The following is a 14,406-nucleotide window of genomic DNA, read 5'->3' on the forward strand; positions in this document are numbered from 1 at the left end:
AAAGCATTCAGAGCCACTATTTTTTGGCACACACTCTTATATTGCAATTGTTTCTAAAATCATGTTGCAGTGTTTACCATCTGGTGTACATATAAGCCTGACAATGTGTTGAACATTACAGAAAATAAATATGATATTGAAGTACATCTAATGTGTTCTGTCTTGGAAAACATTTGGGATAGGGCATAAGTCCAAAGGAAGTTTTTTTTTTTTTTTTCCTTCCCAACTTACTGATTTGTCTCTACCCAAGATTTGCAATGATTTGAAGCACAAAAGGGGCTGAACTAAGTTGTTAGTTCAACAATGTGTGTTATTTTTTTGAGTTTAAAGACTCATCAATAGGGACACCTAAAAATTATGAAGCTTCCGTCCAGGTTATTAAGTGATCACTATGTGTTTCATTAATCATTGGTGTAGTACCAGTACCTCTAGATGGACAAAACTGAATGTTGTGTCCTTTCGAAAATGAGACAGAGACCATTTGCAGAGAACACTGCTTACCATTTCTTTTGTTGCTGTATGAATTTTTGGTTTGAGCATCATATTGAAAGTGGTATGTCTTACCTCCTTTCAATCTCACAGCTAGCACACAGGCAATTGTTAGAGGATCTTCAGTTTAATAGACAAATATGAACTCAGTAACCTACCCTTACAGAATAAGTGTTGCCATTTTATGCTAAGTTTGTTTTTTATACAATACTTTTCCATCTCTATTATACTTCATTTTATGGATGTTACCCTTTCTATACCACTTTGGAAAGGTCTGCATACTGTAAGTATATTTTGTCTTCATCATTAGATAAAAGAAATTCTAATTGTTAAATTTATACACTAAAATCCTATGCTTTTTACGATCACACAGTTTATTTAAAATCTTTCTGAGTTGCTGTTTCACAGTCTACTGATGCAGGCATAGTCATAATTTCTTCCGTAGAATACCAGAGCATAAGCACTACTTCTAGTTATTACTTGAGAAGGTTTTTTTTTTTATATAAGTAAGCCCAGAGTTTACTACGTAGCTGCTCTGAATCAATAAATAAACATACCTTGGATTACTCAAAACTTCATTAATTGCCTGTAATAAGAACTCCTCTGTTACATCAGAGAAAAACAGCTTTACTGCATATCCTTTGCCTTCTGCCTGATTGACATTTACTCTTTGATCTGAAAAAATTGGTACTCCCAAAACAGGAACTGCATGGTAGACAGCTTCCTGAAGGCTTAGTAAGCCTCCATGTGTTATGAACAATTTGACATTCTTATGTCCTGTCAAAAATAAAATAATAACGCCACATTATGATAGAAATATTGTTACATTACATTTTCACCTAAAAAATGCATTCTCTGTCAATTTAATATAACATCTATGGTGTAGCTATAAATCCAAGCACAGACGCAATATTTTTTTAAAAAAATTAATACTACCATATTACCTAAAATGTCATTCTGAGGAAACCATTTCCCAAGATGAACATTTCTTGGTTTTCCAGGCATTGTATCTTGGTCCCATTTCCAGAGTACTGTCTGGTTTAGCTTTGAGAATGTTGTCATAAAGGCAAGAAACTTGTCCTTTGGCATATCTGATGGTTGTATATTTGACCCCAAACTAAAGAATATTACTCCTTCTTTGGAATTGTTCAGTATCATTTCAAGATCCTAAGATATTAAAACATTAGTAGTACTGAAAAAAATACTTTATTCATGGAGCTCTTTTGTGTTATTTTAATACATAATAAGGAACACAATACTCATTGTAGGCATGTGATAACTAATGCTGTGAAGTGGTTAAATTATTGTTACTATAATGAATGTTTTGTTTATTATATACCACAAAGTACATGTAAAAAAATATTTCAGTAATGATAGTTCACAAATTTTCTTGACCTTACAGTTCATGCTAGGGTGTAAGGTATGTGATGTGTCTCAAACAGCCTCTCCATACAAATGCCAACGTCACCTTCACGAGTTGCAGCCAAGGATTGCTGCACGGTACACCCTGTTACCATTAACGAGGATATGGCGACCGAGTATCTCCCGGAATAAGGAGACACCCTCTACCAAGCGAAACGGCCTCCTAGGAGGGCGGATGAGCAGGTAGAGGCAGGGCACTCTCTTGTCCTTGGGATGGGAAACTGTCCCTAAAGGCGGAAGAGCCACATGATGGCCAATGGCATAAAATGAAGAAGGCAAAGAGAAACCACTTCATTAAAGATCTAATTAGATTTCTCAAGTATCAGCAGCCATAATATGAATATGAAACAAGCTCTAGTAAAAATGCAATCCGAAGTAATAGCCCCTCATTCGGATCTCCGGGAGGGGACTACCAGAGATCTCGTTTCAACAGTTCATAGGAAGAAAGGAAATAAAAAGAGCTATAGTAGAATTGGAACGTGGAACGTCCGCACCTTACTGCAGATGGGGAAGCTCGAAAACCTTAAGCAAGAAATGAAGAAAATGAAGTTGGATACACTAGGAGTGTCTGAAATGAGATGGCCTAACTGCGGAGATTTCTGGAGTGATGAGTACAGGATAATTCACACAGGAACGATAGAAGATAGACCTGGAGCAGGTGGGGTTGGAGTAGTTATGAGTCGGAAATTGGGGCAGAGAGTGAAGGGATATATACAATATGGAGGAAGGATAATACTTGTCAGTCTGGATACCAAACCTACAGAGACGGTTGTGATACAGGTCTATATGCCTACCACAAACCAGGAGGATGAGGAAGTTGAAGCTGTATATGGAGAGTTAAATGGAGCCATGAGAGGAATCAAAGGAGAAACAAATTTAATAATTATGGGAGACTGGAACGCAATAGTAGGAGATAAAGAGGTACAGCCAGCTGTTGGACGCTACGGCCTTGGTAAAAGGAATGATAGAGGAGACCGACTTATAGAATTTTGTAACAGGAATCAACTGATAATATCGAACACGTGGTTTCAACATCACCCCCGTAGAAGATACACCTGGAAGTCACCAGGGGATAGAGAACAATACCAAATTGATTACATTCTAGTCAAAAATAGATTTAGAAATCAACTAAAAGACTCTAGAGCATACGCAAGCCCAGATATTGTGAGTGATCACAACATGGTTGTTGCGGAATGCCGACTCAAGTTCAAATGCATAAGGAAGAAAATAGGAAATGGAAAACTGGATATAGGGAAGCTTGGAAACCCTGAGACGCAGAAGGAGTTCCAAGAAAGGGCTAAGGATCTAATTCAACAGCATCCTATAGAGAATGTAGAACAACATTGGGAAAATGTGAGAGATGGCCTAATAAAAGCAGCTGAAGAGATAATTGGAAAACAAAAACCTGAAAAGAGGAAGGAGTGGATAACTGATGAAATAATACTTATGTTTGAGGAAAGAAGGAAGCTCAAAAATAATGAAACGGAAGAAGGGAAAACGGCATACCGAGTGCTTAGGAACAAAATCAACAGGAAGTTGAAGCAAGTAAAAGAAAGATTCCTTGAAGACAGATGCAAAGAAGTTGAAGACCTTCTGAAGAAAGGGAACCTTGAATTAGCATACAAAACAGTGAAACGCTTCTTCTCAGGAGGACAAAGGATTAGATGTAATGCCCTAATAAGAGAGGATAATAAGATGGTGTATAATCATGAAGATATAGCACTTATGTGGAAGGAATACCTAGAGAAATTATATGGAGGCAACGTACAAGATGACATAATTGAAAGTGAGGACGAAGTAGATAAAGATGAACTAGGAGACAGCATACTAAGGTCTGAATTTGATCAGGCACTACAGGCACTTAAGCACGGAAAAGCACCAGGAATTGACTCATTGCCTGCAGAAATCATCAAAGCAGCTGGAACAGAAATAAAAGATAAATTGTATAAATTAATCTGCCAAATATATGATACTGGAAAGCTGCCTGAGGACTTCAAAAAGTGTATTATTGTTCCATTACCAAAGAAAATGCCAGCAAAATTGTGTGCACAATACAGAACCCTCAGCCTAACATCACATGCATCAAAAATTTTGACGAACATCCTCCTCAGAAGAATTGAAGGGAACGTGGAATGCATGCTCACAGAAGACCAGTTTGGCTTTAGAAGAGGGAGAGGTACGCGAGAAGCCATTATGGCCCTAAGGCTCATAATAGAAAAAAGAATGGAAAAAAAGAAAGGACACCTACATAGCATTTATTGACCTCGAAAAAGCCTTTGATAAGGTTGAATGGAAAAAGCTATTCCAGATATTGAGGGAAACTGGAGCTAAGTATAAGGACAGGAGAACGATATGGAACATATACAAAGAAGAGGTGGCAATAGTGAGATGTGGGGAACATCAACAACAAGCAAAAATTAAACAGGGTGTGAGACAGGGATGTGCATTGTCCCCTGTCCTCTTTAATATGTACATACAGAAAGCAATGGACGAGGTCAGAGAAAAGTTAGGACAAGCTAATGGAATCAGGATCCAGGGAAAAATAGTTGATATGCTGCGTTTTGCGGATGACATTGCTGTCCTAGCGGAAAATGAGGAAGAATTACAAGTAGTGTTGGAGGAAATGGAAAACACTCTTGCTACATGGTACAACATGAAAATTAATAAGTCCAAAACAAAAATCTTAGTTGCAAGCAAACAAAATAATCAAGCAATTACGAATATAAGGCTGAATGGAGAGAAGCTGAAAGAAATACAAGACTTTGTCTACTTGGGAAGCAGAATAACATCAGATGGTCGTAGTAGGAAAGATGTAATAAGTAGAATAAATCAGGCAAAGATTGCATTCTATAAAAGGAAAGGACTCCTCACATCAAATATGATAAGTCTGTCGTTAAGGAAGCGGTTAATAAAGACCTTTGTTGGGAGTGTGCTTCTCTACGGCAGCGAAACCTGGACACTTGGAGAGGACGAAAGAAGAAGGATTGAAGGATTCGAAATGTGGTGTCTGCGAAGGATGTTAAAAATTCCATGGACGGCCAGGATGACAAATGAAGAAGTCCTGCAGAGAGCGGAGTAAGTTCCAGTTCTTTGGAAGACGGTCAAGAAGAGGAGAGATATATGGATGGGACACATTCTGAGACATGAAAGTCTTCTCCACACTATAACAGAAGGCCTTGTGGAGGGCAAAAGGGCAAGAGGCAGACCTAGAAGAAAGTACATAAGCCAGATAATGCAGGACCTAGGATGCGGAAGTTTCACGGAATTGAAGAGGCTGGCCGACAATCGCACTGAATGGAGAGCTGCTGCAAATCAATCTTAGGATTGGCAACTTAAGAAGAAGACAGTTCATGAGAAATAATAACATCAATTGGCTTTCATTATCTTCAGATTGCAAATCCATCATATAAAATGCTTGACAAATAGGAAAGGTAAATTTGAATAAAAGCTTAAAAAAGTTTATCTTGAGCAATTCACATTTCATTGAGAAATGTTTATTATAATTTTGTAACTTAGGAAATAAAGCTACCATTCATTTACTTATTATTTTTTATTGCTTATTTAGCCTGACCAGATTAGATCCTTAAGGCCCTCTCTTACATTTAACCGGGAACAACACACACCAAAGAATTTTAAAAAATCCCAATAATAATAATAATAACAATAATAAAGGGCATTTAGAATGACAGAGATAAGCTTAGCACATTGGAAGCTGTGTTTAGTACAGTCATTAGTGGAATGGATAAAAGAAGAGGTGAAGATTGAAATGACAGTGACAGTGGCTGTTGGAGAAGAACATAATATAAAAAGAGAACTCTGGTGACAAGGGCTAGGAAACAATTGTGAGGGAGGGGAATTGATGAAAGTGACCTGCAAAGAATGTGGGAGAGATGACTACCATGATAGAAAGTGGACCAGTAGCTGTCTTTTAAAGTTTGAAAGAAATTTAATTTGTCTGACATTTGAGGTAGATTGTTCCAAAGCCAAGTTCCTGATACAGAAAATGACTTAGAAAATATGGCAGCATTATGTGATGGTGCAGAGAGAATTTTACTTTGTTGGAATTGAATATTTCTGTTGTGCTGCTCAGATAGTAAAGCAACAATTGAAGACAAACAAGAGGGAGCACAATGATTGAGAAGATAATAGAGCAAACATATTGTATAATAGTCTTTACACTTATCAGCAAGTAGTCATGATAACTGTTCATAGGTTGGTGTGATATGGCCAAAAAAGCATAAATCATAACTATATTATACACAAACACTCATCACCAATTTCAGCCTGAGCTTTCAAAAAAAAGTCCTTAGAGAATAGCATCACCATAGTGAAGTATGGGGAGTATTAGTATTTCTAAGAGCTTTTTTTGAGCTTAAAAGGAAATAAATTTTTCTATATCTCTGTAGTGGGTGAAGTGATGCTGACACCTTCTCACAGATTGCAGTTGTGTGTTCAGTCCAGTCTAAGTGATGGTCCAGAATTATTTCTAAGTTCTTTGCAGAAGAAGAAAATGTTATGACTGTGCTGTTTAGGATTAATGGTGGAAGAGATTCTCTGAACTGAGGGCTAATAAGCCAAAGGGCTTCGATTGCCTATCATTGTGTCCTGAAATGAGGGACATCCTACCTGAGATATTTCCCGCACCTCCATCGCCCATCCAATCTCCACAGCATCCTAGGCCATTCCTACATCACTCCCAATCCCAACCCTCTACCATAGGGATCATAACCCAGGTGCAAAACCTGCCCAATCCACCCACCCAGCACTTCCTATTCCAGCACTGTCAAGAGTTTATCCTACCCCATCAAGGGCTGGGCCACCTGTTAAAGCAGCCATGTCATTCCCCAGCTCTGTTGCAATCACTGCACAGCTTTTTATATTGGTATGACTATTAAACAGCTGCCCACCAGGATGAATGGCCACCACCAAACAGTGGCCAAGAGCAAAGTAGACAACCCTGTGGCACAGGATGCAGCTGAACGTAACACACTTTATTTCAATGGCTGCTTCACTATCTAAGTCATCCGGATCCTTCCCTCTGCCATCAGCTTTTCTGAACTGCGCAGATGGGAGTTATCCTTACAATATATTCTCTGCTTTCGTAACTATCCCGGCCTCAACCTATAATAACATACTGTCCCCACACCCTCCACACAACAGTTTCCACCCCCTCTGTCCTATCATCTCCTCCCCATTCTCATCTCCCATTCTGTTTATTTGCAGCCCTCTGCTAATGCATCTGCCCGTCTTTCCCCGCTCCTATCCTTTTTTGCTCCTTTTTTCCCCACCTCCCTGTCACAAAACCTCCTGACACTGCACCTGTTGGCAGTCTAGTCACTGCACACTGCACCAGACACCATTTGTCTCCCTCCCCACCCGTACTCTACTATCCCTTCCCCTTCCTCATCCTCTCCAGATTGCTGCTTGCATCTCATGAGATTTTGGATTCCAGCCTAAGATGCTGAGCTGGTGGCCGTGTGTGTGTGAGATGTGCTTGTTTGTGTGTGTCTGTTTTACTGGCAGAGGCTGTGGCTGAAAGCTATATGTGAGTGTCTTTTAATTGTGTCTGTCTACAACTTGACATGTCTTCTTTATGGTAAGTAGCAATCTGTCTTTTCCTACACTGTTGATATTCCTACCTGGAGTTTCCACTGTTTGATAATAGTTGCCCGTTATTTGTCCATAGCTTATTTCAGTTCATCAGTCAGTTTTTAAAGTGCAGTTGTTGTGCAGCAATTTTGCTGGAAACTGGACTGATATCCATCTAAAAGATTATTTGATGTTAAATAATTAGTAATGCCATTAATGAACTATACATTCTAAAGCCTTGGTTAATACTGATAGGATGCAGTTAAAATAAACACTTTTTACTGAGTTATATCCACTTGGTTAACTAACACAAGATACTAAAAAAAGCCCTAAGAAATTGCATAAATGGTCAGCATGTTGACATATTTTCTGCTTATGATAGGCACTGTAAAATTTACTTGATCCACATCACAGACAGTGTCTGCAGCTATTTATGGACCATGAGGTAACTAGCTTAACACTTAGTTTAAGAATCCTGAAATAAGGTTGTATATGAGGAAGAGACCTGGAGACACTGGAAGGATTCAGATATATTCTTATTTTCACCTCGTCTAGGGCATTAGAGGCCATGGCAAGTAACTATAAGGTATTTCTGGAAGCGTATTTTACAGTCTAAAAGCATTACATTCTTTCCCTAACTGTCATCTTTCTTCCCTGTTTCCAGACACCGTTTTGCTTTTGCTTATTGCTGAAGCCCTTGAAGTAGTTGTTCAGAGATTAGTACTTTGTTAGCAATATCTTCCTCATTCAGTCCAATGGTCCCAATATCCTTTCTTCCTTCCTTCCCAGAACCATTTTTCAAAGGTATTAGGCTTGTCAAGTACATTTAAACATCTGTTTCATTAGTAGGGTTGCATTCATCCAGAACAGATATCCTTGGAACTCTAGTCATCATTTTCTTATTGACGCAATCAGCCATTTGTTGTTCCTGTACAACTTGTCCTATGATCTATGCTGTCTATCTATTATCTAAAGAACCATTATTTTATGAAAGACATTGCACAAAAACTTCTCAGCTTCTCATAGTCCATCCTTCCCTATTATAGCAACATGGAGTGAATACAGCTGCTATGGTGTAGAGGTGATGGAGTGGCAGATTATGGAGACAGTGGTGTTGGCCTGGATGGCTAGGAAAACTCCACTGCAAGATAGTACATATTTTATTTAGTCTTGAGCTACAATACTGATGTGCTGCAATGCCCTTGTATTTGCCCTCTACAGGTGTGTGGTCTGCCGGCAATGCCTTTGATATTGGAAAGTCGCAGTAGCAGGACAGCTATTTGATGTCAACATTCAGCTTTGCTGACACTGTTTACTACTCTCAGCAGTGTATGACTCAATTATCACCATGTTGCCCTGAGCAAGCAATCCCAGTGACAAGAACATGTTTGAAGCTTGCCCTGGTACAGATGGATGGTGGCAGTACTGCTCTAGCTGCAGATCACTGCCCTCCAAGGTAGGAATTTGGCTGCTACCATGGAGCCTGGTGATGGCTCATCCATCATATCATTGTAATTCCGCAGGTGTGGAGTTAGAACTGAGTACTGAACCCAAAGACTCCACATCACTATCTCTAACTCCATGTAAGTTATAGCGTGGAGTGTTTAATCGTCTCTGACCTATGAGGTCCATACTTATTGCCGACACATGCATCCATGTGCCCAATAAGAACCTGTGCTTTTACCCTTCACTATTCTGACTATACTACATTCTGCCTCTGCAAACTTGCTAGTTGGATTGAAATGTATCAGGAACCCTGTGCGGTGGACCCGTGGCTCCCTTTTGCGTTTAACACCTGTTAATTCATCCCTGTTTCCCCTTACCATTTCTGCAGTCATGGTGTCCAACCACACCACATCTATCACAATGAGGTTGGCAAAATTTTGGCAAAATTGCCTCTGCACATGTTCAGCCCCACCATATCTATAACACCTCACATTAGTGGAGAACTCTCTCTTATTCTGCATTCCAGTTATTACATTAATTTCTTGAAATCCCCTGGCTAATCTGACCACAGAGTACCTGTTCTTACCCGTCTAGACCTACCACACAACAGACTTCCTTAAAATGTGCCCAGTGCTCTTTGCTCCATTTCATGGAGTATGGCGCTATTTGTCTCTTCACCCTCCCTTCTCGTATGTCAGTACATTATGCTTCATTGACAGACTACCCAACTGCTTGTGAAAAAGAATCTTGCACTATTTTCCTTCTTGTGCTTTTGTAACAGTCCTTTTTCATTCATCAAATATCTGACACCTCTTAGTCCCTCTGTACATCTGACATATGCCTTTGCTTATCTACCACCTATAAATCTTTCACCTGTAACAACTGATTCTGCGACATCCATACACCCACCCCATACTAGCTACTAGTTGCAGGTCATCCAAAACCACGTTACATCATCAGTTGGCTTTGCAAAAAACTGCACGATCAACATGACTGCGGCTGGATGTAATAAAGGAGTAGGTTGCTCAGCTGATTCCAACTCTCAACCTGTAGCTGCAAGCTATTATGCAAGTCTGTATTAACTGCTCTCAATTGTGCCATTTCATTAACCAATACTTGAACTGCCTGCCGACTAGTGGCTTCCTACATTTGAGTCTCTGTCATTACAAATCCTTAATCTCTAATACACTCCAAGGAAAACAAAATGCACTCATAACAGGCTGTATGACACAACACACATCTTATGTTTTATCATCACCCACCTTCACACTGCACTGACCAGCCATATGCCTATACTGATGACAGTTCACAAACTACTGGTACTGACTCTGTACTAGGTGCAGAATGCCCTGATGAATTACAGTGCCACCTCACACGTCATAAATAATGTTCCTTTGTATTACCACAAAATTGTGAAAGATCAACCGGTTCCCCTCGATGCACAAACCTGACCGTCAAGTCTCTGTGACTCACTCACATTGACTCTATGCCCTCTACACATAAAACAGAGATACCAACCACAACCCCCCCCCTCCCCCTCCTCCAAAGAACCATGGACCTTGCCGTTGGTGGGGAGGCTTGCGTGCCTCAGCGATACAGATAGCTGTACCGAAGGTGCAACCACAACAGAGGGGTATCTGTTGAGAGGCCAGACAAATGTGTGGTTCCTGAAGAGGGGCAGCAGCCTTTTCAGTAGTTGCAGGGGCAACAGTCTGGATGATTGACTGATCTGGCCTTGTAACACTAACCAAAACGGCCTTGCTGTGCTGGTACTGTGAACGGCTGAAAGCAAGGGGAAACTACAGCCGTAATTTTTCCCAAGGACATGCAGCTTTACTGTATGGTTAAATGATGATGGCGTCCTCTTGGGTAAAATATTCCGGAGGTAAAATAGTCCCCCATTTGGATCTCTGGGTGGGGACAACTCAGGAGGACATCGTTATCAAGAGAAAGAAAACTGGCGTTCTACGGATCGGAGCTTGGAATGTCAGATCCCTTAATCGGGCAGGTAGGTTAGAAAATTTAAAAAGGGAAATGGATAGGTTAAAGTTAGATATAGTGGGATTAGTGAAGTTCGCTGGCAGGAGAAACAAGACTTTTGGTCGGGCGAATACAGGGTTATAAATACAAAATCAAATAGGGGTAATGCAGGAGTTGGTTTAATAATGAATAAAAAAATAGGAGTGCAGGTAAGCTACTACAAACAGCATAGTGAATGCATTATTGTGGCCAAGACAGACATGAAGCCCACACCTACTACAGTAGTACAAGTTTATATGCCAACTAGCTCTGCAGATGATGAAGAAATTGAAGAAATGTATGATGAAATAAAAGAAATTATTCAGATAGTGAAGGGAGACAAAAATCTAATAGTAATGGGTGACTGGAATTCGGTAGTAGGAAAAGGGAGAGAAGGAAACGTAGTAGGTGAATATGGATTGGGGCTAAGAAATGAAAGAGGAAGCCGCCTGATAGAATTTTGCACAGAGCATAACTTAATCATAGCCAACACTTGGTTCAAGAATCATAAAAGAAGGTTGTATACATGGAAGAAGCCTGGAGATACTGACAGGTTTCAGATAGATTATATAATGGTAAGATAGAGATTTAGGAACCAGGTTTTAAATTGTAAGTCATTTCCAGGGGCAGATGTGGACTCTGACCATAATCTATTGGTTATGAACTGTAGATTAAAACTGAAGAAACTGCAAAAAGGTGGGAATTTAAGGATATGGGCCCTGGATAAACTGACTAAACCAGAGGTTGTACAGAGTTTCAGGGAGAGCAAAAGGGAACAATCGACAGGAATGGTGGAAAGAAATACAGTAGAAGAAGAATGGGTAGCTTTGAGAGATGAAGTAGTGAAGGCAGCAGAGGATGTAGTAGGTAAAAAGACAAGAGCTAGTAGAAATCCTTGGGTAACAGAAGAAATATTGAATTTAATTGATGAAAGGAGAAAATATAAAAATGCAGTAAATGAAGCAGGCAAAAAGGAATACAAACGTCTCAAAAATGAGATTGACAGGAAGTGCAAAATGGCGAAGCAGGGATAGCTAGAGGACAAATGTAAGGATGTAGAGGCTTACCTCACTAGGGGTAAGATAGATACTGCCTACAAGAAAATTAGAGAGACCTTTGGAGAAAAGAGAACCACTTGTATGAATATCAAGAGCTCAGATGGAAACCCAGTTCTAAGCAAAGAAGGGAAAGCAGAAAGGTGGAAGGAGTATATAGAGGGTCCATACAGGGGCGATGTTCTTGAGGACAATATTATGGAAATGGAAGTGGAGGTAGATGAAGATGAAATGGGTGCTGACAGATGTGAAAATTACCGAACAATCAGTTTAATAAATCACGGATGCAAAATACTAATGCGAATTCTTTACAGGCGAATGGAAAAATTGGTAGAAGCCGACCTCGGGGAAGATCAGTTTGGATTCTGTAGAAATATTGGAACACGTGAGGCAATACTGACCCTATGACTTATCTTAGAAGCTAGATTATGGAAAGGCAAACCTACATTTCTAGCATTTGTAGACTTAGAGAAACCTTTTGACAATGTTGACTGGAATACTCTCTTTCAAATTCTGAAGGTGGCAGGGGTAAAATACAGGGAGCGAAAGGCTATTTACAATTTGTATAGAAAACAGATGGCAGTTATAAGAATCGAGGGGCATGAAAGGGAAGCAGTGGTTGGGAAGGGAGTGAGACAGTGTTATAGCCTATCCGCAATGTTATTCAATCTGTATATTGAGCAAGCAGTGAAGGAAACAAAAGAAAAATTCGGAGTAGGTAGTAAAATCCATGGAGAAGAAATGAAAACTTTGAGGTTTGCTGATGACATTGTAATTCTGTCAGAGACAGCAAAGGACTTGGAAGTGCAGTTGAACGGAATGGACAATGTCATGAAAGGAGGGTATAAGATGAACATCAACAAAAGCAAAATGAGGATAATGGAATGTAGTCGAATTAAGTCGGGTGATGCTGAGGGAATTAGATTAGGAAATGAGACACTTAAAGTAGTAAAGGAGTTTTGCTATTTGGGGAGCAAAATAACTTATGATGGTCGAAGTAGAGAGGATATAAAATTTAGACTGGCAATGGCAAGGAAAGCGTTTCTGAAGAAGAGAAATTTGTTAACATCGAGTATAGATTTAAGTGTCAGGAAGTCAGTCGTTTCTGAAAGTATTTGTATGGAGCGTAGCCATGTATGGAAGTGAAACATGGACGATAACTAGTTTAGACAAGAAGAGACTAGAAGCTTTCGAAATGTGGTGCTACGGAAGAATGCTCAAGATTAGATGGGTAGATCATATAACTAATGAGGAGGTATTGAATAGGATTGGGGAGAAGAGAAGTTTGTGGCACAACTTGACTAGAAGAAGGGATCGGTTGGTAGGACATGTTCAGAGGCATCAAGGGATCACCAATTTAGTATCAGAGGGCAGCGTGGAGGGTAAAAATCATAGAGGGAGACCAAGAGATGAATACACTTAACAGATTCAGAAGGATGTAGGTTGCAGTAGGTACTGGGAGATGAAGAAGCTTGCTCAGAATAGAGTAGCATGGAGAGCTGCATCAAACCAGTCTCAGGACCGAAGACCACAACAACAACAACCAACCACAAAAACTGATAGTCTGCTCACTCACCCCACAGTTATACAAAATTTTCTGCTGTGTTTGTGAAGCCATGCTGATACCAAAATGCTTCTGACACTACTCTATATCAACATGCGGTGACTGTATCCAGATGGTGTAGAGGTACTGGAGTGATTGTCTGTGGAAATGGTGATGCTAGACTGGGGTAGAAAACACCACTGCAAGATATAACATATTTTATTTAGTCCTGAGTTACAATGTTGAAGTGCTGCTACACCACCAGATATGTCCTACACAAGTGTATGGTCTGCTGGTAATGCTGTTGATGTTGGAAGGTTGCGGAGGTAAGATGGCTGTTTAATGTTTGCTAACAACACTGTTTAACCCAATCAGCAAGGCAAGCCTAACTTGGCACTGTGTCACCCAGAAGGAGCAGTGCCAGTGACACAAACATCCACTGAATTCTCATAGGCATCCACCTCTACCAGGTTAGAAGCATGCACTGGTTCTGGTGGATGACAGTATTACTGCCCTGGTTGTGAACCACTGCCCTCCAGGGCAGGAGTCCAGCAGCTACAGGGGAGCCTGGGGATGAATCATCTGCCGTGTTGTTCTAAGTCCACAGGTGTGCATTTAGAACAAAGAACTGGTCTGGTGGAGATTGACTTGTTGCTGTGTTCGGTCTGTATGACTGGCAACAGATCTGGCACAATGTGATGGTTTACCTATATGCCATGCAACCACCTTGCACCAGAAAACAGAATTGTAGCAGTTTCACTAGGCAGCCCAAGCAGTGCCACCAGGAGTCACTGACTGGGTGGGAACCTATTTGCATCCATGGCCCACGTGACCTAAAATATT

General features: G+C 40.2%; 1 protein-coding gene across 1 annotated transcript in view; it reads right to left on the reverse strand.

Annotated features, from left to right (window-relative positions):
- Window positions 1-14,406, reverse strand: part of LOC126125134 (UDP-glycosyltransferase UGT5-like) — a 71,605-nt gene that overhangs the window by 19,100 nt on the left and 38,099 nt on the right. The window contains exons 3-4 of the mRNA XM_049915132.1: window positions 1,434-1,656; window positions 1,047-1,266 (exon numbers count right to left, since the gene is read on the reverse strand). Coding sequence (XP_049771089.1) covers window positions 1,047-1,266; window positions 1,434-1,656 — 443 coding nt within the window. The remainder of the gene's footprint in view (window positions 1-1,046; window positions 1,267-1,433; window positions 1,657-14,406) is intronic.

This window comes from Schistocerca cancellata, chromosome 1 (assembly GCF_023864275.1).
Source record: "Schistocerca cancellata isolate TAMUIC-IGC-003103 chromosome 1, iqSchCanc2.1, whole genome shotgun sequence".
Lineage (NCBI taxonomy): Eukaryota > Metazoa > Arthropoda > Insecta > Orthoptera > Acrididae > Schistocerca > Schistocerca cancellata.